General features: G+C 50.8%; 1 protein-coding gene across 1 annotated transcript in view; it reads right to left on the bottom strand.

Annotated features, from left to right (window-relative positions):
• sema3b (sema domain, immunoglobulin domain (Ig), short basic domain, secreted, (semaphorin) 3B) overlaps positions 1-26182 on the bottom strand; it is a 39717-nt gene that overhangs the window by 6967 nt on the left and 6568 nt on the right. The window contains exons 2-7 of the mRNA XM_084679858.1: positions 6783-7230; positions 6261-6418; positions 5000-5062; positions 743-862; positions 533-626; positions 79-198 (exon numbers count right to left, since the gene is read on the bottom strand). Coding sequence (XP_084535984.1) covers positions 79-198; positions 533-626; positions 743-862; positions 5000-5062; positions 6261-6418; positions 6783-6948 — 721 coding nt within the window. The 5' untranslated portion in view covers positions 6949-7230. The remainder of the gene's footprint in view (positions 1-78; positions 199-532; positions 627-742; positions 863-4999; positions 5063-6260; positions 6419-6782; positions 7231-26182) is intronic.

The following is a 26182-nucleotide window of genomic DNA, read 5'->3' as shown; positions in this document are numbered from 1 at the left end:
AAAAGAGTGGTTTAGTCTCACTAGAAATTGCAACTCGTGTCAGAAACATCCATTGTCAACAGGGCCACACACACTCACCGTTAAGCCAGCGAGAGTCATGTTGTTCAGTGCGTATTGAGGGCCGTTTCCCTAGGCTACGGAAGATGGTGTAGTCCCGCCCCATTAAGTCTGTGGCCACGCCCGCATACAGCTCGTCCCCTAGGCGAGGAAAAACAAGAACAGGTCAGAGATACACCCTTCGGACAGCAGCGCCACAACTGACCACAAGTGGGCGCTGCAGACAAAACTAAGACTGCTCGAGAGAAGTATCTTCCGGATGGACCTGAGCTGGGGAAGGAAAAGCATCTTTTGTGTCCTGTGCTTGGAGCAAGGTGAGAGGGGAGCCAAGGGGGGTACACAGTGGGGCAAAACCCAACCGACATTTCAGGAAGCCCAAACATGAGTCTGAGCCACGTGCAGATGAGATGGGTATAAAGGAGCTTGAGCGGTTCGAGGCGGTTGGGGGGACAGGAAGGTGACTCAGGTGACTCACCGATGAGGACAGAGGCTGCAGGGTGACGAGGGTCGTAGGGGCTTTTCCCCTTCCCATCCTCCACCTTGGAGGGGTCGAGCCTGAACACGTGGTCCTGGGGGGGAGGAGGGAGGGAGGTCAGTTTGTGTGTGTGTCCGTGTGTGAGTGTGTCTGTGTGTGTTTGTGAGTGTGTGTGTGTGTGTGTGTGAGAGAGTGTGTGGAGGACCTTACCTCTACTTTCTGGCCCACCTCTACGAAGGCGCAGGTGGGATGGAAGGCTCCGGTGCCACAGGCATACAGGTGGGTACGGTTATAGTGGTGCACCATCTTCACAAAGTTCACACACTCCGTCTGTAACACACACCCACCAACACAGAGAGGAAGTGATTTTAACAGCGCCCGTTTACAGGGTTTTAATAAAGGGCATTCCTCGCATAGCTTCACTCTGTCCGTCTGTTAAACAATAACAATATCCTCCCTCTCTATCTTCTTAAACACACATGGACACACATGTACACACATGACCACACACACACCCATTTCAGTATATTGTGTGGTACACAGTTAGTTTATACTGTCAGAACTGCCTCTGTATGGTCTGATTTTCACTCACACCAGCTGTTCTCTCCTCCCTCCTCTCCCTAGTTATTATCTCTCTTCCTCCCTCTCTCTTTCTTTCTCTCTATCTACTTGTAGTCCGGTTACATCTCTGTGGACCCTCAGGTGAACAGGCTCAGAGGTATACTCTCTCTCTGTCTCTCTTGTTCGCCCACCTCTGTCTCTCTACTTCTCTCTCTCTCTCTCTCTCTCTCTCTCTCTCTCTCTCTCTCTCTCTCTCTCTCTCTCTCTCTCTCTCTCTCTCTCTCTCTCTCTCTCTCTCTCTCTCTCTCTCTCTCTCTCTCTCTCTCTCTCTCTGTCCTACTTCAGGGTTCTGATCAATATACACACTGGCTGCAGCCATGAGAAGGAGAAAAAGTTATTAAGAGAGAGGGAGAGAGAACGTGGGGGGATACAATATACGTCCTTCAGCTCAACAGTCTTGTGTTAACAAGCATTCCTCTCACACAACTCCACCCCACCTCTCTCTATTTCTCTCGTTGAGGAAAGACCTTGAATTTCTGTGAGTAAAAAACAACATCGGTTCTCAGCTTCATCATTTATTGATTTGTGCTAAGTACAGAAAGAAAATGTATTTGCGGAAGTGCATATTCCTGCTTTAAAGCAGTCCCTTGTTTGACATTGCATAACAATCAGACATGTTCATTTGTATATAAATCAAAATAACTCAGCAGTTCATGATAGAAGTTTGATGTTTAGCCTGCTCTTTTATGCTATTGATATTCTACTGTTGTTTGACACCCGCCTCTGTATGATGCTCCATCTCTAGTTTTGAACCTGATGCGACCTTGACTGTTAGGTAACCTGATGAAATCACTTTGTGAGCTTGAAGAGATAAAAAGCATACCAGTTAGCACCTGTCATCTAGTAGTTCTAATTGGCAATTAATTTTGAGCACCTGTAGGCCATTGTGAAATTACGTTTTCTGAACGTACGCCACATCTATAAAGAGTATAATGTAACCTATGTTAGACTTGAGGCCCTCAGTAGAGACCCTTGATAGAGAATGACATAAGTCAACTCGGGCTTGTTTCATGCTCAGTCTGCAAACCTGATCAGACTTTGCACTTCACTTCTGTTCTTCAAGTATTAAACTCTACTGAACCTCAGCACTCTTAGTCACTTGTGGTTCTTGGTAGCATTCGGAACTGACTCAGCGAACCAGGGAAGCAGATTGACTCAAACTCTCTCACTCTCTCTCACCTCCATCTCTCTCTTTTTCTCCACGTTTCCTGTGCCACACCCCTAAGGGTGACAGACAGGGTTGTGTACCCAGTGACACTGCCTCTTGTCCCTGCCGGAGATCTGACTCATTACCCCTTGCACCCCACGCACACGCACACACACACACACACACACACACACACACACACACACAGAGAGCCCTGCCTTGCCCCGGAACAAAGGCGTGCTTTTTCAGCCCGCTGCTTTCAAAGACCCGTAGGTTTGGGGGTGCAAGGGGGAGTGGGGGGTCAGACCTATTCGATGGGCCAATTAAGCAGTTGACAAACAAGGACCGCTGTTCCCTGTTTACCCAGAGAAGAGGGGGTGTCTAGGGAGGAGGGGGGAGGGGGGCAACTAGGCACACACACACACACACACACACACACACCGCCCTGCCTCAGCCCGACCTTGCCTCTCCATCCTTGCCAACTCTACAACCCCCCAACAGCCAACAGCTTTACAGGGCGTTGCTCAGGGCTGCAGCTTTCAATTAAAGGCCTTTTAGTGGGTGTGTGCATGTGTGTGCGTCCTTGTGGGTAGGTGTGTGTGTGTGTGCGTCCTTGTGGGTCTGTGTGTGTGTCGGGGGCAGAGTGAGGTTGGGCCGACATGGGGCAGCAGTCCGGTAGAATGAAGCTTTGATGTGTGGCTCTGAGACAAAGAGAAGAAAGAAAGAGAGAAGGAGAGAAGAAAGATAGGGCCGGAGAGAAAAGAGCTTTTAGGAGGGCAATGGAGGGAGAGAGGGAGGGAGGGGGGTGTTTGGTGGCAGTGTGATCACAGGGTCACACTCGGAACCTGCCGTGTCACTAACCCTTCCCAGGGTCCCTTGGTGACCTGTGAACCCCAGCACCTCCTGAACTCTGCGGTCTCTTCCGCTCACTGTATCTCTTTCCCCCTCTGTCTCTGTCGCCCTGTCTCCACTCCCTCTCTCCACCTCTATCTTCTTCACTCGTATCAATCTGTCTGTCTGTCTCTCTCTATCCATCTATCCATGTACTGTATTCTATCTTGATAGAAAAGAAATTCTCACACCAGAGAATTGTTCGTTTGAACACCAACACACCTCTTGCATATGGTCCTGCACAGTGACAGACAATGATTGGTCTTTTGTTTCGAGATTCCTTCAGCAACGCCAAAGAGAGATTGGCTAAAGTAAACCAAGTCTGTCTGTCTGGTGTCCACGCAAACAGTTCAATGTCTGTCTCTATCGTGGGGTCTATTGTAAGGACTTCACTGGCTGTGTGAAGTGGGTTCAGTGTACCAGAGATGAGCTTATGAGAGAGAGAGAGAGAGAGAGAGAGAGAGAGAGAGAGAGAGAGAGAACTAACCCCCCTCCCCCCTCCAGTTCAGGGTTTGTGTGGGGGTCTCCCCCTGTGGCCGAGCCCCCCCCCCCTCTGCTGTGCTCCAGAGACAGACAGGGCTCTGGGAACCAAGGCTTTGTTTGAACTAACAGGAGAGAGTTCACACTAACTATTTTCAGACCACGCAGAGAGACACATTGAACTATAATTAGGGTCAAGAGAGGTCACCGCACTCAGTGTGTGTGTGTGTGTGTGTGTGTGTGTGTGTGTGTAAATCTCCCTCAGGTGACATGGGGACTACACTTTTAGTTGACCACAGACAGCTATTCACGAGCCACATGTGCACCCACACTCACGCAAACGAACACACACATGCAGACACACACTCACTCACACACACACATAAACACACACACACAGCATGAGGAGCAGAGGTGAGTAAGAAGGAGGTGAAACAATGGAAGCGTTCAAGGCCTGAGCAGAATGTGTTTACACAACTCGACATTGATTGGTCAACTCAATCCCTTGCAATTTCACTGATTCTTGTAATCTCTTTTTCTTTGTCACAAACACACACAGACACACACGTACAGACGCACTGACTCACACACACACACACACACACAAACACTCACACACACAGTCCAGGTGAAACAAGAGCCTGTCCAGCAGTATGAATGGAGCTTGTTGTCTGTCTCCTCCAGCTGTATAATCACACTGATGATAGGGTCCCATTCTAAACACACACACACACACACACACACACACAGCCCCCTACTGACACACACTCATACACAGGCTCCAGTATGTCAGCCAGAGGTGTGTGTCGGCCAGGTTGTCTTAGTGTGTGTGGTCTGTCTGGACCAGGGGCCAGTCCTGTCCAGAGGAGTGGATGACCAGGACCCTGGGGCACACACACACACACACACACTCTCTCACACACACACCCCTGTCAGTCCGAAGATATGTCTATAAGGCATTAGGGCTCTGCTGTAGCCTACAACCTCCCGTCTTGAGGAGAGGCTGAGAAACAGACGTCTCAGACAGACAAATAACAGGCCGACTGCTCCGACCGCACATCTGAGCGTCAGGAAACAGAACAGAACCCACACACACACATACATCTGGCGCTGAAGTCATGAGCACTCTGTCTCCATCCCATCAGACAAACTGTAGACGCTCGGAGTCCATAAAAACACAATGCGTGCACGTGTGCAAGACAACCCTCGCGGCACCTCGATTTGATGGATTGACATTTGGGATGACCGAGAAGAAAGAATAGAGGCAAACCAATGGATAAGCATAACATGCAATGGAGTCGAATGAAATAGAATGGAGTGGAACTCACGTTGATGTCCTTTCCTGCCCAGTTGCACTCCTCCCTCCAGTCGACAGGGGCGGGCCAGTAGATCTGTGGGACAGGAGGGGTGAGGGGTTAGAGGTCAGGGGTCGCCAGGGGGGGGAGGTATGCCTGAGGTCACCAGCCCCTGACAAGGACAGACCTGTACGTCCCCCTCGGGGACATTTCTGAAGAAAGCGTCTTCCCTCTTTTTCCTGCCCTCCTCCCTCTCTTTCAGACTCTCACCTCCCCCCGGTTCTCCTATGTTATTCCTCCTTTTTCCTCCGCCCCTCGTGCCTTCTCTTCTTTCATCCCCCCCTTTCCTTCTCCCCCCACCCCCCTTCCCTCGTCTTCAGCAGTTTATCCACACGTCTCACCACAGTTGGAAAACACCACCAGAAGCACAAACAGTTTTAACGACAGGAGGGAAGCCACATGTCCCCGTCTGAACGCGGGCCATAAATCCAACTCACCCCCAAACCCCAAACCAAGAGGGGCTCCAGTCAAACTCAATGCTCATATTTCACCCCTGTCAGCTGGGAGCTTAACTCTGTACAGGAGGAGGGTGAAAGAGGCCTGCTTAGGTCTGTATGATATGCACCATTCTGACAGTGTTGTATTTATGGAGTGTGTGAGTGTGTGTGTGTGATCTCTGGAGAAGTTCGAGTTAACTCTTGTGTTTGATCTAATCGTGTGTGTCAGGCGCACCTGAGACTGTGGTTGGTTCGAAAGTCTAATCCTATTAAAGAGGACCTCTCTAAAAAAACTAGCATCAGTAATGTGTGTGTGCGTCTGTGTGCATCTGTGTGTCTGAGTGCGTACCGCTGACAGCCCGTCAGTGATTAGGCGAGCCCACATCACAGTGCTCACCCCTAACCCCTGACCTCCGACCCCCTCATCGCTGCACTGAGCTGAAGGGGAGGTGGGCCTGTCAGAACCTCAGCAGGTCTCCTCCACCCAACACCGCCTCAGACCCCCTCAGCACCTTATCTCCAGGCTGCAGGCCAAACCAAGGCCTGCTCCTGTCCACTTATCTCACTCTGCACGTCACACAGCTTCCCTCAAATAGACAGCAGGTTTGTGCTGAATCCTTTAGGATATTGAATCGTTTTTTTTCAGTGTTTTATCCAGCAGAAAGGTCATCGTTTTGAATAGGATTCCCTTGATGACTTGTCAAAAGTATAGAAAGAAAATGTCAAATTGATGTCTTGGTTTCTCAACAGACGGATTCAGCCGTGTGTTGATTGACGCGCGGGGTCGATGGGCTGACCTTATGCTCCTGCTTGGCGATGTTGTCCAGGCTGAGAGACAACAGGAAGTTGCGTGCGCCCACGAAGAGCCGCCCCCTCTCCTCGTCCAATAGGAGCGAGCTGAAACAGCAGGAGCGGTCCAGCTCAAACCTCCGCACACCGTGGAACTGCTGCAGCTCTGTGAGGCAAACACAGACACACGCGCACACACGGTTCATACGGTGTAGCAGTATCTGCCCCACCCTGGCCATGCAGCAGAGCTTGTTTCCTAGGATTGAGTCTCTGGGAAGAACACCTGTATGCCCGTTAGACCCAACATAATCTAACAGGGAGGGAAGGGGAGAGGGATCATGACACTTAACTGAAGCCGAATAGTGGGACAGTGTTTGGGGGAAAGACCACATCCGCACTATACATTACATTTCAAGAAAATGTTCACACGCACGAACACACACACACGCGTATGCACACACACGCACACATACACACAAATACATACTGAACAATGTGCCAGCTTTAGTACAGAAATGGTGGGACCTCACCTTTGTAGGAGAGCTTCATGCGTGGCGAGGAAGATGAAGAGGAGGAGGAGGAGGAGGAGGAGGAGGAGGAGGGTGTTGCCGAGGAGACCTGTGCCGCCATCAGGCCCAGCAGCAGCAGAGAGCTGCAGGTCACCATCATGGCCATCATCATCACCATGGTCATCATCTTCACTGGCGAGCTCTCAAGCAGGCCTCGGGAAATGGTTTCAGCCTGTCCCTGGCCCGGTGTCGGCCCTGGTTTTGGCCCAGCTCGGTATGGTTTGGCTCAGTTCTGGGGGTACAGTGGTTATCCCCCTTGTGTTTGTAGGAACACTCCGGAGTATTCTCTCACTGGGTGTTCCTTTATGGTCCGGGAAGTTGTTCTGTTCTCTGGATGTTCTGTCCAGTTCTCTGGTTCTCTCGTCCTGTCGTCTCAGAGTTCTAGAAGCTTCCAAAGCAGGATGGGAACCTATAAACAACACAAAACACACTTTAACAAGCAGGAAGCTTCTGGGACCAAACAACACCATCGTTCACCTCAAATCCCCCTTGCACACAAACACACACCCTGTCCTCATGGACACACACACACACTCCAACCGTGCACGCCAAACGCCCCTCTTTCAGTGCACACACAGACAAACACACACACATTCACACAGTCATCCAGCAGGTGTATATTTAGCCGCAGCCTGCCTCTCCGATGCCCAGGCCAGTCACTGATAACAGCAGTGTTGGATCCCAGCTGACACCATGGTGGCAAGGCTGCCATCACCTCTCATTACAGCAGGACCGCTTCCAACAGCCAGGCTGGGGACGGGCGTCAGGGGTGTGTGTGTGTGTGTGTGTGTGTGTGAAAGAGGTTGGGTTTGGGAGTGTGTGTGTGTGTGTGTGTGTGTGTGTGTGAGAGAGAGAGATCTTGAGATTTGGGGCCGGGTGTCTGGTCTGTGTGTGTGTGTGGGTGGGTGAGAGAGAGAGAGAGAGAGAGAGAGAGAGAGAGAGAGAGAGAGAGAGAGAGAGAGAGAGAGAGAGAGAAAGAGGGAGCTTGTGGCCAGGGTGGGGGTGGGCCAAGGGTGGGGGTGTGGTATGTGTGGCCCAGAGCCATGCCCTAAGCTCCAGTACAGGACCCCCCCTCAGTGGCGGTGCCAACCCTGCCAGGCTGTCTGTCTGTGCCAGGCAGACTGGCATCCTCACCCCCAACAGCTGAGACCTCCATCACCCACACACTGCCCTGTGGAGCGCCGGCCCACAGTATCACAGCGCACATTCACCTATCAGCAGCCACAATCCTTCATGTCTCCAGAAGAAAAAGGTAGTCCGAAGCACGGCGACCAGACTCACTCACACACACACACATATACACACACCCCCCCACAATCCTTTCACTATTTGGACCCTGAGTCCCGTCAGCCACAACAATACAGCCTTTCATTGGGAATAGCCTACTTTTAATATCGTACCTCACTGTTGTTGGCACAACTTCAGGAACGCACCCGACCTTCACCCCCCCCCCCCCCCCGCCTCTGGGGTGGAGGTTGGGAGGGGGAGGGGGTGGTGAAGATGTTTAAACAGCAGCTTTGCAACCGTGCTTCTCCCTCTGGAGCTGCTGTGCCCGTATCATCATAATCACAGCCCCTACGGACACTGCTCGGTTGACCATTGCTTCTTTTTCGACCTGCTACTCGGTGTGTGTGTGCGTGTGCGTGTGTACCCGTGTGTGTGTGTGTAGGAGGGTGGGTGTGTGAGGGAGTGGCTACGTGTCAGCTGGGGATATGTTAGGGTTAAGAGCTGAATGTTACTCTGAATTCCCATTATCCATTCAGCAGTGCTTCAAGGCCACCACTTTTCCCCTTACTCAAACACACACACACACACACACACACACACAAACACACGAGGGTCCTTGCTGCAGTCATGAATTTTACAGGCATATTCTAGCAGGACAACGGGTCGCCTTCTCTGAGCTCACTGCTATAAAGGAGGAGCTAAGACGACACACACACACACACTTGTCCTGTGCCACTCTCTCAGCAGTGAGGAGCTCCCAGCCTCGCAGCAGGAACACTGAGCTGTTGGGAACAACGGGGGTTCTCAGTTACAACACACCACACACACGCTACACACACCGCAGACACACTACACACGAACTACACACAGGCTACACGCCACACACACAACACACCACACACTGAACACTCACCAGACTGAAGCTACGATGAACAGCACTGTCTGTCTGTGTCCTACACAGGGCTACCCACATACACTCAGTCTGAGAGAAAACTGAGAGGACTTTAGGAACGCAAGACACACGCATACACACACACGGCACAAGTGGAGAGTTTTAACTCCTGTAAACAGAGAGATTGTCATTGTGGACCCTATCCTTCTCGCTCCCTCAGCAACCAATTTCAACCCCTCCCTCCTCCCTTCCTCCCATCTTCCCCTCCCTTCTCCACCTCCTTACCTCCTCCTCTCCACACCTTCTCCCTTCCGCTCTTGCCCTCCCTTCTCCACCTCCTTACCTCCTCCTCTCCACACCTTCTCCCTTCCGCTCTTTCCCTCCCTTCTCCACCTCCTTACCTCCTCCTCTCCAAACCTTCTCCCGTCCCTCCTTCTCACCTCCCTACTCCTTCTCTGCCCCCCTCCCCTCTTCACCTCCTGACCTCCTCACCCTCCCCTCCACCCTCCCCTCCCTTCCCCTCCCTCCCTGCCTCCCTCCCCTCCGCTCCCCTCCCCTCCGTTCCCCTCCCCTCCGCTCCCCTCCCCTCCTGATAATGCATCTCAATAAAAGCCACAGGGCTGTCTAACACTCACATTCAGTTCAGCTTCAATAGACACGAAGCTGCCCTGCCAAGAGGGAGTGGATTAAAAATGAAAAAAGAAAGAATGAATGGATGAATGGAGGGCTAAAAGAGAGAGAGAGAGAGAGAGAGAGAGGGGGGGGGCAGCGTTCAGTCAAGAAAACACAATCATCTCCTAAAATAGCCGGATGAGGAAAGAGAGAAGAGGCTCGGGCCACACTTACTCAACGCAGACCAAAGGGAGGTGAGAGTGCAGCGACTAACCCGCACGCGCACTCCTTAACCTGTGGCCCCCGACGAGCTGAGGTTAGGAGAGAGTAAACGCACAGGAGGATGGAGCGGATCGCGGAGAGGAGCGCGGGGAAGAGGAGACAGGAGGGCCCCAAGCCTTTTAGCTCCGCTCCGTGTCTGCGCCTATCTGCCCGTGTGGTGTCAAGGAAGGGGGGGAGGAGCGGAGGGAGGAGAGGAGAAAAGGAAGGAGGGAGAGAGTCAGAGAAAGGGCTTGATTGTTCGGCGGGGAGAGGGTTCCCCTGGCGTCGGACCAGCCTGTCTGGGCCTCCCCGCGAAGGAGGACGAGAAGAGGGGAGCGGATGGAAAGAGTGAAAGTGAGAAAGCGGAGGAGAGGGACAAAGGCCCGGCACTCACACACGAGGGGGGGGGGGGGGGGGGCGGCCCCCTCGATCCCCCCTCACAGAGAGACGGATGGAAGGTAATTGGTGGCTTTTGCCCCTGTGTGGGAGAGAGGAAAGAGAACAGGGAGAGGGGGGGGGGGGTGGAGGGAAAGAGAAGGGGGAGGGAAGGAGGGATAGCAGGGGAGAAAGAGAAAGAGAGAGAGAAAGAGAGGAAGGGTGGCCAGGACTTCTGAGAATGGAGAGAACGATGGCCGAAAGAAAATGTTGAGAGAAGAGACAGCGAGAGAGGATAGAGAATGTAGAGCAGAGAGAGAAAATATAGAGAGGAAAGAGAAGATGAAGAGAATGGAGAAAGGATATATATATATATATATGTATGTACAGAGAGAGAGAGAGAGAGAGAGAGAGAGAGAGAGAGAGAGAGAGAGAGAGAGAGAGAGAGAGAGGAGAGAGAGAGAGAGAGAGAGAGAGAGAGAGAGAGAGAGAGAGAGAGAGAGAGAGAGAGAGAGAGAGGAGAGAGAGAGACACAGAGAGAGAGAGAGAGAGAGAGAGAGAGAGAGAGAGAGAGAGAGAGAGAGAGAGAGAGAGAGAGAGAGGGAGAGAGAGAGGAGAGAGAGAGAGAGAGAGAGAGAGAGAGAGAGAGAGAGAGAGAGAGAGAATACAGTGAGAGGATAGAGACAGAGAGGGCTTGGTGCTCCTGCTGGTTCCACAATCCTGCTAGAGCTCTAAAGTCTAGCTTCCTGACAGGACTACTCTCCAAACTCACCTCTCCGACCGTCTCCCGGGGCAACTGCGTTCAGATCGCCGCGGTCCGCTCAGCACCCACCTGAGCCTGTCATGATCCATAGAACTGAAATTCCAGGGCAAACTTCACGCTTGTCCAACACTTTCTCCATGGCTTCAGACAGGGCTGGGCTGCGTGTCCCACGCACGGACAGTCACACTCACTTACTCATCCAAAATATGGCCAGCCTCACACACACACACACACTCTCTGTATGGTGTGGTAGTGTGTCCGTGTGGAAGCCATGACCAGGGATAAACACCCCAGCTGTCTCCACACTGACAGAGAGAGAGAGAGAGAGAGAGAGAGAGAGAGAGAGAGAGATGGAGAGAGAGGGAGAGAGGGAGAGAGAGAGAGAGAGAGAGAGAGAGAGGGAGAGAGAGAGAGGGAGAGAGAGAGAGAGAGAGAGAGAGAGAGAGAGAGAGAGAGAGAGAGAGAGAGAGAGAGAGAGAGAGAGAGGTAGTTCCAGTGAGTCGGCGGTGAGCCTCTGTTGTAAAGGTGAAACCAAGCCAAAACCAGACGAGAGTTGAGAATTCTCCGGTCAGCGGCAGGCACTCAAGTCCTCTCCAAATAAAACACACAGCTCCACACACGGTCACACACTTTCTTTAGAGACACGCACACTCTTTAAACACACAGACTTTTTTTCAAAGTCGCACACTTGAGCAGAGTAGTGTGCTCTGAGGGAGAGCAGGCAAGAATAATGGACTTAATAGTGGAGAGAGAGAGAGAGAGAGAGAGAGGGAGAGAAAAAGAGGGGGAAAGAGAAGGGGGGAGAGGGAGGGAGGGACGGGGGGAAAGGAGGGAGGGGTGTGAGTGGTTATTTGAGGAAAAGAAGGTGGGAGTTAAAAAGAGGGAGGAGAAAGAGGCATGTAAATGTGCGTGCGTGTGTGTGCGGGTGTGTGTGTGTGCGGGTGTGTGTGCTGGCGTGTGTGTGTGTGTGTGTGGTTGGGTGATGTGTTCTCTCCTAGATATCTCAGCAATGCGGGACCCAAATTGGCACTATTCAAAATGCACACACACGTAGACAAGCCTGCCCACATACACACACACACACACACGCACACACACACACACTAGACCACAGAGGCACACACACGGATCCAGTCCCGCATACAGAAGGCACACCTCAGAGCACCACAGGCACAGCTACAAACCCTCAATGTCTTCCAGATAGAATCTCTGTTTAGATACATATCACTGCAGACATAGAAAGTCGATCACAGATGACATGCAGACTCAGTCAGACACGGAAGATGTGTAGATAACCTACAGGGGACAGCTGTGATGTGTGGTGTTCAGTGGTCACAACAGACACACAGGAGACCCTGGCTGGATGCATGGTACGGGTGTATTATATCGACGTTGTGGCATTTCTGTGCTGTGTGAGTTGAATTGGTCCCCAGCTGCACTGAAAGACGCACATATTGTGAGCTCACGCTATACTCATACAGGTTGATTGTATATGCAGCATGTGTACACCAAAGGATGCTGTTCTTCCTGGGCTTTGCGTGTTAGTGTATCTGCACGTGTGTCTGCTTAAGCATGTACAGTGTGTGTGTGTGTATGTGTGTTTTTGCGAGCATGCCCACGTGTGTTTGTGTGTTTGTGTGTGTGTGTGTGTCAGCGTTACCCCGGGCGCCACTCACCCCGCTGATGGAATGAGGTTTAGGAGACAAAGATCCTGCCCCGCCCCCTTCGCCAGACCACCATCAACCCCCTGATGAGGGATCTTCTGACCCCAGTGCGTCTCCATGGAAACGCCAACCTGGGGGTTCCCTCCTGTCCCCCTTCCCCCTTCCCGCCTTATCCGCCCCTATGCTGCTTCTAGCTGCTATTGCCCCCCGCCCCCCTCTGCTAGGGGTGTGTTGCTCTGGTCTGGTCTGGAATGTCCTACCATCCTGTGACTGGACATACTACATACATGTCAGATTATCGGGTGACGTGTGTATCATGGTAGGACTTACCCTCACACATGCACATGAGCAGGCTTTGGCAAATCCTGCGTCAACACACTCAGACACCAGGTCAGATCGGGGTTGTGCCAAGGCGCTTGGAGACACATTCTGAGGCCTCTACACCTCAGCGTCCGCAGTGCCAGCCCTGGATCCGTCTGGGAGGAGAACTGAACTTTGGCCCATACCGAGAGATGTGTGAGTGTGTGTGTCCGCGCGCGCGCGTGCGTGTCCCTGTGAGGGATGATGACGTGACGGCAAACCGTTGGATTGATTCGTATCAGGGTCATTGGGGGGGGAAGGGGAGGGGTGGGGGGTCGGAGGAGGGCGGAGGAGGAGGAGGAGGAGGGGGGGGTGGGCTTTGGCGGCACAACCAAAGCTAACGCCCGTGACTGTGGGCAACACGGCGACAAGACATAAAACAAATTCCGGAACTAAGTGGATCATAATCGCCACTACTACCACTGCGGCTGCTCCAACAGCTGCGTAACCCCGCCTCTAATCTCTCCACCGCGCTGCCCAATTGGCCCAGACCACAGAGCGGGGGATGTCCTTTTGGAAAGCGCCATGTGTTTCCGACGTGGGCCAAAGGCCTAGTCACAAATCACACCTGGCATGTATATATATATAAATGTGTGTGATCGTGTGTGTGTGTGAGGGTGTGGGTGTGTGTGTGTCAGACGGTTTTACGACTGTTGCGCCAGTGAACAGAAAAAGTCATTTAAAAGAATGAGATCTGAAGAAGAGGGGGTGAAGATGAAAGCTGGAACCAGTCCTGATAATTCCATGTACGTGTGTATGTGTGTATGTGTGTATGCGTCTGTGTGTGTAAGCTTGTGTGTGTGTATTAGTGTGTGAGAAAGAGAGAGAAAGAGAGAGAGAGCGCCATGCCTAATATGGACCAGGAGTGATTTTTCCCATGAGTCCACCATGTAGCGATTCCCTAGAACAAGTCACCACAGGAACTCCCTAGAAGCAGGTTTGTGACGGGGCTGAGGGGGAGTCTAGAGACCCAGAGAGGGGCTGAGGGGGAGGTTAGAGACCCAGAGAGGGGCTGAGGGAAAGGTTAGAGGCCCAGAGAGGGGCTGAGGGGGAGTCTAGAGACCCAGAGAGGGGTTGGGGGGTAGACCTAAGGCTGTTGTTGGGTCTGGGGAATGAGAGACAGGGCCCACTTCAGGGCTGGGCTCCAGGGCCAGGGAGCTTGACTGGGGCTTCTCACTGCTAATCCCCCTCTGCCTTTGATGTGGTCAGGCACTGGAGAGGAGGGTGGTGTGTGTGACCAGGTACCGAGGTCAGTGGGTGGATTTGAGCACCTTGGGGACATGGCAGGAGATTAGTGACAGACCCTCCGCCACCCACACTCACACACACACACACACATACACACACACTACTTACACATGTCACACCCCACACACACCCCCGTCCTCAGTCTTTGTTCAGCCCAGCACACAAATCCTTCCCCTCCGTGACCTAACACTCCCTCACCCCTGAAGGGAGCCCAGAAGGTTTCGAAGCAAACCCTCTCTCTGGGACATTTTCTGTCTGTCCCTCTCTCTGGTCTCTCTTTCTGGTTTCTCTCTGGTCTGTGGTATCTCTCTGGTCTCTCTCTGGCATCGCTCTGGTCTCTCTCTGGCATCTCTCTCTGGTCTATCTCTGGTCTCTCTCTTTGGTCTATCTCTGGTTTCTCCAGTATGTCTAAGGGTGTTTTCACATGTGGTTCTTTTGAATGAAACTCAGTCCGCATGAAGTGGACCAAAAAGTTGACCAACAGATTTGGAATGCAGTCCTTTTTGTGTTCACATTGTGTTCATTTGAGAGAGGACCCAGTTCTCTTTTGGCTCCTTTTGAGCTCCATGGGGCCTCCGTCCTTCTTCTGTTTACACCATCTGAAGCTCAGATCTTTACTGCTTTGGATTATGGGTAGTTTACACTGTTTCTTATTAGATCACATTTCTCATTTTAGATGTTTTTTGTGCACGGTAGACGGTTGCTGTTTGATGTGCTCTTTGCTCCACATCTGGAGAAAGGCAGTTGTTTCTTCCTCGGACCAAACTACTCTTTGTCCAGTAGTATCACTGACGTTACCAGCTGCCATGGCTCAGTGTTTGTGTTTTCGAACGTTACAGTTAATAGCATGTGATCTGTCTACGGCAAGCCTAGAGGGATAAAATAGAATGTCAAAGGCCAAAGCCAACCTGGAGCGCTTTGTGTTCCCAATGCACAGGTTAAGCGAACCGAAACGCAGACTTGACGTGAACTGTACTCAGACCACCTCCCAAGGAGATCTGAGATTGGTTCATGTCAGAGGAGTTAGGGTTCTTTTGGAGTGTTCACATGTGCGCCCAAAATGCTGACTAACCAATGGTCTGGAGGGCTGAAAGGGACCGAGTCTTATCGGCCCCTGGTCTCCCTGGCGTCTGCTGTCTCTCTGGTCTCTCTCTTGTCTCGACTATCTCTTTCATCTGTCCGGTGTCTCTAGGAGAGTAGCCCCTGAGCACCATAGAACAAGACTGGGGAAAACACCTCCTCACACACACACACACCCACACACACACACACACACACACACACACACACACTCACACACACGCACCCTCTCTCTCACACACACACATACGGAACTCAGGCACTCACTTGAAGAGGGATTAGCTGTGAATGACGGCAGGTCTTAGGTCTCTCCAGGTGACATGATGTTAATATGACAGGCAGATCTGGCTCCAGCTCCCACCATGCACTGCATTTCTCACAGGATTATGGCCGGGGCTCCGGGCTGGGAAAGAGCTACCTGCTCTCTGACCCTCCACTCCACTCCACACTCTCTCTCTCTCTCTCTCTCTCTCTCTCTCTCTCTCTCTCTCTCTCTCTCTCTCTCTCTCTCTCTCTCTCTCGTTCTGTCTGTTTGTCTCTTTCTCTGAGTTTTCTGATGTGTGGGGGGTGAGGGGTGCATTTTGCACAGTGAATGCGGAGGGGTTGTAACTAGGGAGTTTTTTGGTTTGTTTGGAAATGTACAATTTATATTGAATGGGCTTTATTTGAAAAAGGGCAAGTATGGGATAAAATTGCTGTTGTGGTGAAACTGTTGGTTAGCTGGTTTTGACTGCCCAATAAAGGTATCTTTAAAGTCTCTCTATCTTTCTTTGTCTCTGTCCTTCTCTCTCTGTCTTTCTTTGTCTCTCTCGTTTTTGTCTCTCTCTCCCTCCCTCTCAGAGTATTTGTTCTCCCCCTCTCCTCTGGCATCTGATTAATTCCATTCCCTGAGTCTTTGGTTGTTCAGCTCAGGTGACTGTCCCAGTGACAGAGACTGCATCTGTGAGAGAACCTGCCGGATGCAGAGACCGGCCCAGTAATGACACCCAGAGACATGCTGGGTGGCTCTGAACAGGAGCACACACACACTCTTTAAGGCCAGACAGGTGATGCTAGACCAGGCCAGAGAGATGATCCCTCATCCTGATGATCCCAAGAGGAACCTTTCAGCAACACACACACACACACATTAGCAGCCATAGGCCGACCAAACCCAAGGGAAATCTGCCTGCTGTATGTGTGTATGTGTGTGTGTGTGTGTGTGTGTGTGTGTGTGAGTGTGTGTGAGTATGTATGTGGGGGTCTGTGTCTAAATACCCCAGGGGAAATTTGAGCCTAGCTCAGCGAATGGCAGATCTCTTTCAGACGTTTCAGTCTTTCAGTCATCCACACACACACACACACACACACACACACACACACACACACACACACACACACACACACACACACACACCCCCTGTTGCTGCTGTTCAGGTGACGTGTTGCCACATCCAGCTGTACATGCTGCTGTCAGGGCCTCTCCCAGGCAGATCCCAGCTTAACACACCCTGCAGCTCTGTGCTGGAGCAGCACAAGACACGTGGATGCTGGGAGTTGAAGTCAAAGCATTGCATTTGCAGATTAATGACATTAGCTAGTCAAACCCTCTGTTCAAGTAGCTTACACAGCACCAAGGGTAACACTTAACTTTTAGGGGATCTTCAAAAGCAGTCGTTACACCGTTGTGAAACCGTTCAATGCACTTGTTTGTGTGTGCAAGTCATTCTGACTTCAAGCAATATATTTTGGTGTATCGAATTCCCCATAACAAAACACTCATCAGATCTACAATATATATGACTGTGTCCACATCCATGCCTGTACATTGTCTGGAAGAACAGTCTGTGTCAGCAGCACTGACACCACTCACAAGAAGGTTGGACCTTTCAACTCCCATTTCATACCAATTGTATTCTCGAGGTTACGAACCTTTTACTCTTTTAACCTTTTCTTTCTTTCTCTCTTTCTTTCTCTCTCTCTCTCTTTCTCTCTCTCTCTCCCCCTCTCACTCTCTCTCTCTCTCTCTCTCTCTCTCTCTCTCTCTCTCTCTCTCTCTCTCTCTCTCTCTCTCTCGCACACACACACACGCAAACACACACACACACACGTGCAGACAGACAGACTCATGCTGTGCTCAGGTGCACTGGGTCTGGAGTGCTGTCTGGCTGGGTAGAAATCCCCTCCATTAAAGAGTAATTGAAGAGAACTAGAGAGCAGAGCAAGGATAACATGATGGGGGTCTCGGGAGAGGAGAGAGGGCAGGACAGGAGAGAAAGGGGAGAGGAGAAGGTAGGAGAGGAATGGAGAGGGAAGATGGGGGAGGGGAGATGGTTGGAGAGGAGAGGGGGTAGAGGAAAGAAAGGGGGAGAGGAGAGGGGAGAGAGTAGGGGGGAGAGGGGGGAGTGTAGAGTTGGGGAAGACAAAGGCCCCCACTTTTCCGTACCTCTAGCTACAACACACTGCTACACGCACGCACACACACACACACACACACACACACACACACACACACACACACAGTGTGCCACTCACTGACAGTAAAGACTGGCAGAAAGTGTGTGATTTATGGTCGCAAGGGAAACGCCCCATGGGAAATCACCTTCAATCTGAGGAGAAACAGCTGTCATTAACGTAAAATGTCCCAAAATCAAAGAGAACACACACACACAAATAGAACCTGAAATGATGTCTGGAATTCATATAAACACAGAAAACGTCCATTTGATCCTGTGCCAACGTGAACTGCAGTATCAACGTAAAATATTGATTAGGAAAACATATGTCCACACAAACACACACACACACACACCACATAGAGAGGTGTGTATGTAAAGGCAGCTGGTTGGAACAGCGCATGTTAAGGTCATAACTGTCTCTGTGACTCCAGCCCCATTCAGACCTTCCTACCACCACTCTCTCTGCCTCTTTCTGCCTTCCCTCTGAGGCCAGATAGAGAGGCTACCAAGAGGAGGAGGATGGGGGGGGGCAGTGAAAAGTCCAAGCTGAGGTTCAAGCAGTCACCCCCCCTACCCCCACCCGCCCAACACAAGCACACAAACACCACACACCCTAGTCCCCTTCTGACCATCCCAGCCAGTTGCTGGAGCTATGGAGAGAAAGAGAGAATAAAGGAAGAGAGAGAGAGAGAGAGAGAGAGAGAGAGAGAGAGAGAGAGAGAGAGAGAGAGAGAGAGAGAGAGAGAGAGAGAGAAGAGAGAAGGAGGAGAGGGAGAGAAGAGAGAGCCAGAGAGTGCACACACATGCAGACAGTCATAACTCAGTGTGAGGTCCCTCCACATTGGAGATGTACGTCTGCATAGATCAGATCTGCCACTGGGAGACAGAGGAGTAGATTCACTGACACACACACATGCAAATACACACACTTCCACACACATACTCACACACACACACACACACACACACACACACACACACACACATACATACACAGACACATACACACACATACATACACAGACACATACACACACACACACTGTGCGTTTGTCTGTCACTCACACATCTGCTGTCCATTAGTGGGATTCTCTTCCTCTAACTCTATCTCCCAACTTCTGTCTCCCCTCTCTCTCTCTCTCTCTCTCTCTCTCTCTCTCTCTCTCTCTCTCTCTCTCTCTCTCTCTCTCTCTCTCTCTCTCTCTCTCTCTCTCTCTCTCTCTCTCTCTCTCTCTCTCTCTCTCGTTCGCATTCTTTTTACCTCTCCTTCTCTCCATCTCCTGCACTCCTTTTCCCCTCCAGTCTTCCTTCTCCTCTGTCATACATTCTACCTCTCTTTCTCGGATTGCTCTCGTTTCTCTGTGAATGGAGAGACCTTCTACAGGAGTGGAAAACACCCGCGAGCACACCAACTCACTCTCCATCCATGATGCTCTGGTAGAGGACTCAACATAAACGCATCAGCAGGTCACTGACACGGCCCTGATACTGACCTACACCACCAGACCACACGCCAGAAAACATGAACCCGGATGACCCGAGACCCCGGGGCAGCCTGGCCAGGGTAACGCTGAGGGGCGGTTGTAAAAGTGTTACGATGAAAGTCAGTAAAGTGTTATACAGCCGCTGAAGAGGAGGAGGTGAAGAGATGAGTTGATTAAGAATAGGGAGAGGAGAGGGGGCACCGAAAAGGGTGGGTCATATAGAGGATGTAGAGAGACGTAGAGGAGGGTGATAAGGTGGTGTGGTGAGTAGGTGAAGTGGAGAAAGTGGAGGAGTTGTTTTAGCTACACTCTAAATTGTTACCATCACCGGTAGATCACATGTGATGTGAAGAGCTTCAGGCCTGACAGACTGAAGAGGAGAAGCTCTGAATTCCAGATGGGACCAGGGGAGGACACTGTCTCCAGCTGCATAAACACGTGAGGCAACACACACACACCTGTACTACAGACCAAGTGGAGACAAGGAGAGAGGCAGGAGAAGGAGAGGCATGGAGAGAGAGAGAGAGAGAGAGAGAGAGAGAGAGAGAGAGAGAGGGATAGAGAGAGGAAGAGGGACAGAGAGATATAGAGGGATAGAGAGAGATAGAGGGACAGAGAGAGAGATAGAGGGATAGAGAGAGGTAGTGGGACAGAGAGAGATAGAGGGATAGAGAGAGATAGAGGGATAGAGAAAGGTAGAGGGATAGAGAGAGATAGAGGGATAAAGAGAGAGAGAGAGAGAAAGGTAGAGGGATAGAGAGAGGTAGAGGGACAGAGAGAGATCGAGGGATGGAGAGAGGTAGAGGGATAGAGAGAGAGAGAGAGAGAGAGAGAGAGAGAGAGAGAGAGAGAGAGAGAGAGAGAGAGAGAGAGAGAAATCTCCGGGCTCCTCAACAGACAACATCAGATGGAATATCCATACCCAGAGAGGAATAAAAAGGAAAGAGGCGGGGGGAGAAAGAAGAGAGGTAACCCAAAGGAATTAGCACAGGAAAAGAGTAATAGTCCAGCTCGCAAATCACCCTCTCTCTCTTCCCATTTGTTCCTATCTGCTTCATCCCTCTCTGTCCTTTCTCTCTCCCCTTTTCACAAGCACACTGTCACCTGTGCAATCCATTGCACATGGAAAAAAGACACACCTTGACCAGTGGCCAATCACATTCCAAGAGGCCCCCAGAAATGGCCAATGGCAAGTCAAATGTTTTGACCATTAATCTGTGGAAAAGTGTCCCTGATGGGCCAGAAGAGAGACCAGGCTACACTTCACCTCACTTACGCAACTCCAACCTCAGACACAAACACCTGAATGGTCTGTATAACTGCATGGGCCTTGCAGTTATACATACAGGCAGACAGACAGACAGACAGACAGACAAGGGGCTCAGTAGACACACAGATAAGCAGGCAGACAGAAAATGATGCACAGCTGAACAGGCAGAGCAAAGCTGTGGCCCGCACTGTGCACACGAGTGATTCAGAAATCGCACACACGTAGACACACACATAAACACACACATAGACACATGCATAGACACACGCATAGACACACGCATAGACACACACATAGACACACACACACAGACACACACATATACACACACACAGACACACACACAGACACACACATAGACACAGACACACACACAGACACACACACATAGACACACACATAGACACACACATAGACACGCACATAGACACACACAAAGACATAGACACACACAAATGTTTCAACCCTGCCGTCACAATGGGAACTGAGCCAGTCTCTCTAAGGACAATACCAGAAGTCATTATTCCCCTCGTCGGGACTGACACATCCACACACACACACACACACACAACCTGAGAAGAGTCTGCAGTGCCAGACAGTGAATGGGGAGTAAGGTAGTATATACACTATGGATTTCACTTTTAGCCAACCTAATTAAAACTGTACTGCCTGCTCCCAGAGCTCGCCACACACACACGCACGCTCTCTCATACACACACACACTCGACACACACACGAGCGCGGGGACACACACACATTCCACAAACACACACACACATCTGAGCACCAACCAGACCAATGCCCCCCTGGGATTAATAGTGCTTAGCACATTTATCGGTCCCTCTCTAATTGACTTCTTAATTGGAACGGTGCAGTAATTAACAAGCATGTTCATCCGTTTAGCCTCTTCTCATTACGTGGCTGTCACTCTCCTGCTCATTCCTACACAACAAACAAGACGACAAGAGATGATGTCTTGGTCACTGTTGCATTGTTGTCATTTACAGTTGGAACTAATCATTCCTAAATGAATGTAGCGATACTGAGTCTGCAAATTATCATTAGAATTGACGTAATCCAGTTTTACATGTAATCGACGACATGATTTCCGTTTTGGTTTTGATTTGTGAGATTCTCAGGGTATCAGTGGAGAGGAGAAGAGGAGAGCATGGGGAGGGAAAAGGAGAAGGTTGGAGAGGAGAGGAGTGGAGAGAAGAGAAGAGGAGAAGAGAGGATATATTACTCGACACCATCTGTTCCCCCGGGCTGATCTGCTGGGTCTACCGGAGGGGACAGTAAAGAGTGGTGCGCTGCTTCAGATCCAAACATGGGACGGTGCTGAAGGTTCTCTGCATCTGTAGTGTTGGAGAAGTGGTGTGTGTGTGTGTGTGTGTGTGGAGAGGGTATCAAGGCTGAACCATGTAATGAGCTGCTCTGTGTGTGGCACTGTCATACCAACAGCTCTTATTACTGACACACACACATGCACACAACACCACACACACACACACACGCACGCACATGCACACACACATGCACACCAGGCTGACAGCTTGGAGAGAAACAGCAGGAGCACCAGCAGGCTGTTCAGAGCAAAGGCTTAGTGGGTATCAGGTGTCACAGACTCTCTCTTACACACACACATACACACACCCCAGCGTCTACATATGCTTCAACACAAAGACACACACATTTAATATGTGTGTACACCAGAGGCTGATCAAAGTAGAAAGAATGCTGACTCCACGTGGAGTTTGGGAGATCGACAGAAAGTGTGAGAGAGAGAGAGAGAGAGAGAGAGAGAGAGAGAGAGAGAGAGAGAGAGAGATGGCGAGGAAAAGAAGGGGGAGAGATCGGGAAGACTATGGGGGGTGAGTTAAAGAGAGATAGAGGGATAGAGAGAGGTAGAGGGACAGAGAGAGATAGAGGGATAGAGAGATATAGAGGGATAGAGAGAGGAAGAGGGACAAAGAGAGAGATAGAGGGATAGAGAGAGGTAGAGGGACAGAGAGAGATAGAGGGATAGAGAGATATAGAGGGATAGAGAGAGGAAGAGGGATAGAGAGAGGTAGAGGGATAGAGAGAGGTAGAGGGATAGAGAGAGGAAGAGGGACAAAGAGAGAGATAGAGGGATAGAGAGAGGTAGAGGGACAGAGGGAGAGATAGAGGGATAGAGAGAGGTAGAGGATAGAGAGAGGTAGAGGGACAGAGAGAAAGAGAGAGGAATATAGAGGGATAGAGAGATATAGAAGGATAGAGAGAGGAAGAGGGACAAAGAGAGAGATAGAGGGATAGAGAGAGGTAGAGGGACAGAGAGAGATAGAGGGATAGAGAGATATAGAGGGATAGAGAGAGGAAGAGGGACAAAGAGAGAGATAGAGGGATAGAGAGAGGTAGAGGGACAGAGGGAGAGATAGAGGTTTACAGAGAGGTAGAGGATAGAGAGAGGTAGAGGGACAGAGAGAAAGAGAGAGGGATAGAGAGATATAGAGGGATAGAGGGATAGAGAGAGGTAGAGGGATAGAGAGAGGTAGAGGATAGAGAGAGGTAGAGGGACAGAGAGAAAGAGAGAGGGATAGAGAGATATAGAGGGATAGAGGGATAGAGAGAGGTAGAGGGATAGAGAGAGATAGAGGGACAGAGAGAGGTAGAGGGATAGAGAGAGATAGAGGGATAGAGAGAGGTAGAGGGATAGAGAGAGGTAGAGGGACAGAGAGAGATAGAGGGACAGAGAAATATAGAGGGACAGAGAGATATAGAGGGATAGAGAGAGGTAGAGGGATAGAGAGAGGTAGAGGGATAGAGAGAGGTAGAGGGACAAAGAGAGAGATAGAGGGATAGAGAGAGAGATAGAGGGATAGAGAGAGAGAGAGGGATAGAGAGAGGTAGAGGGACAGAGAGAGATAGAGATATAGAGAGAGGTAGAGGGACAGAGAGAGGGTTTGGCGCTGCTCTGCCCCAGCCCGGCTGTCTATGGGAGCTTTCATTGGAGTTCCAAAAGAATGCAGTCAGGAATTCATTTAATTGTCTCAACTCCGCCTCACCGAACAGCCTACCCATCCATCTTTTCAAACACACACAGACACTCACTCACATGTACACACACATACACACACACATACACACACACACACTGAGCCAGCTAGCCATCCTGTCTACAGAGGGCTTCCATGTCCACCTCTATAAGAATCTATCACACAGACCATTGTTCCCCCTGACCCTCTCTGACCTCCAGCTGGATGACTGGATTACTGACTGGTTGGCTGGATGGACGACAGGATGGATGATGGATGGATGGATGGATGATTGGATGGATGGATGATTGATGGATGGATGTATGGATGATTGGATGGATGGATGATGGATGGATGGATGGATGATTGGATGGATGGATGATGGATGGATGATTGGATGGATGGATGATGGATGGATGGATGATTGGATGGATGGATGATTGGATGGATGAATGGATGGATGGATAGATGAAAGGCAGGATGGCTAACAGGGTATTCACTGACTGTCCCTAATTGTCCCTATGGGACCATGGTCAGTTTCCTCCATCCACCTGAACAGCAGGTACAGTTCTAATGACGAGAGAAGACTCAACATCCTTCTGTTGACCCTGACCCACCCTCCTTAACACATCTGCCTCCCCCAATACTGCCCCAGGGCTGGGCCCCAATCTGTGTGTGTGTGTGTGTGTGTGTGTGTGTGTGTGTGTGTGTGTAAAGTATAGTGTTACAGGGGACCACAGAGCAGCTGTATTAAGTCTGCATGTACATAGAGACTCTATAGTTCTGTCAGGGTCACTGACACTTTTATACACGTGAAGACACATATTGCTGTCTTGCTGTCAAGAAACATTATAGCACACACTCTCACCACATACACACACACGCGCCCACACACACACACACACACACACACACAGCCAACATATTGAACGGCACAGACAAGCAGGCGTCAGGTCAGCACCTGAGCCCCCCAATCAGATAGCATCATTATCCAGCCTGTCTCTCTCCCCGTCACACACTCTCTCTCTCTCTCTCTCTCTCTCTCTCTCTCTCTCTCTCTCTCTCTCTCTCTCTCTCTCTCTCTCTCTCTCTCTCTCTCACACACACACACACGCACACACCTCCGAGGAGAGAGTGTTATGGGCAGTTTGCCAGAAGTGAAGCTCCAACAGCTTGTTCATGATTCTATGGGTAGGAATCTTTATCATGGCTACCTGGTACAAGAGGGAAGGTAAGCAGGTTTGTACACAAGTGCACCAGTACACAAGTATCCAAGTACACAAGTACATTTACATTTACATTTAGCAGACGCTCTTATCCAGAGCGACTTACAGTAAGTACAGGGACATTCCCCCGAGGCAAGTAGGGTGAAGTGCCTTTCCCAAGAACACAACGTCATTTGGCACGGCAGGAAATCGAATAGCCCGATTCCCTAACCGCTCAGCCATCTGACCCCAAGTATATAAGTACACTAGAAAAGAGTGTGTGTTCTGTGTCTCACTGGAGGAGGAAGGTAGGGTTCTCAGTAACTTTCTATTATTTAGAACCTGTCTGCTGAAGAACATTCAGAACTGAGAACCCAGCTCCGTGGAGGCTCACACGCACACAGACTATGTACCACACACACACACACAGACACATGACACACACATCCTGGGACGTTCTGACGTGCATTAGCTAATGTGCTCTGACGGCATGGCAGCATTACCACAACACTTAATGACTTTTAGATGTCAGGAGAGGACTGGAGTCAAGCATGCCCTCTCTTCTCCTCTCCCATACCTCTCCTCTCTCCTCTCTCCTCTCTCCTCTCTCCTCTCTCCTCTCTCCTCTCTCCTCTCTCCTTCTCTCTGCTCCCCTCCTCTCTGCTCCCCTCCCCTATTCTCTCCTCTCCTCTCCTTTCCTCCCTTCCCCTATCCTCTCCTCTCCTCTCATCTCATCTCCTCCCCTCCCCTCCCCTCCCCTCCCCTCCCCTCCCCTCCCCTCCCCTCCCCTCCCCTCTCCTCTCCTCTCCTCTCCTCTCCTCTCCTCCCATCCCCTCCCCTCTCCTCTCCTCTCCTCTCCTCTCCTCTCCTCCCCTCCCCTCCCCTCCCCTCCACTCCCCTCTTCTCCCCTCTCCCCTGCTTTCCTCTGCTATATTTCTATTATCCTCTTTACTTATCTTCCCTTCCTTATGCCTTCTACTCCTCAACTCCCCTTCCCTTTCTTCCCAACCCTCATCTCCTAGATAAGGATTTACGTCTGTGTGTCAGTGTAAATATGTGTGAGACTTTTAGCACCGAGCACTCAGGTTGATCACATGAACCCCAGGTTAACCCTCTAGGTGTGTGTGACTGACAGCTGATAGCAAGTGGGTGTGTGTGCTTGTTTGTGGGTTTTCCCACTTGAAAGTAGGTGCTTGTGAGTGCGCATGTTTGCGCTCGTTGGCGACGGCAGCAGATTCTCTCTCTCTTGTGTTGTCGTGTGTGTCATGTGGGCAGGTTTAAGTTTGACCGGATCTTACTTACTGTAGCTGTAGCCTGGATATGCTAATATTGTGACACTTGGGGGAGTAAGATACAGTGTGGGTGTCCAGGCAGGTGTGTGTGGAGCGATCGCTCTGCATGTCCATACCTGTCCCAGCTACGCTTCCCTTGTCCCCCGTGTTGATGGTCATCCCCTTTCCTGCGCAGG

This window comes from Hypomesus nipponensis, chromosome 18, assembly GCF_054491055.1.
Source record: "Hypomesus nipponensis isolate SF chromosome 18, ASM5449105v1, whole genome shotgun sequence".
NCBI classification, from domain to species: domain Eukaryota; kingdom Metazoa; phylum Chordata; class Actinopteri; order Osmeriformes; family Osmeridae; genus Hypomesus; species Hypomesus nipponensis.
The sequence above is the reverse complement of the archived record's forward strand: the minus strand, read 5'-3'. Positions and strand labels throughout refer to the sequence as shown.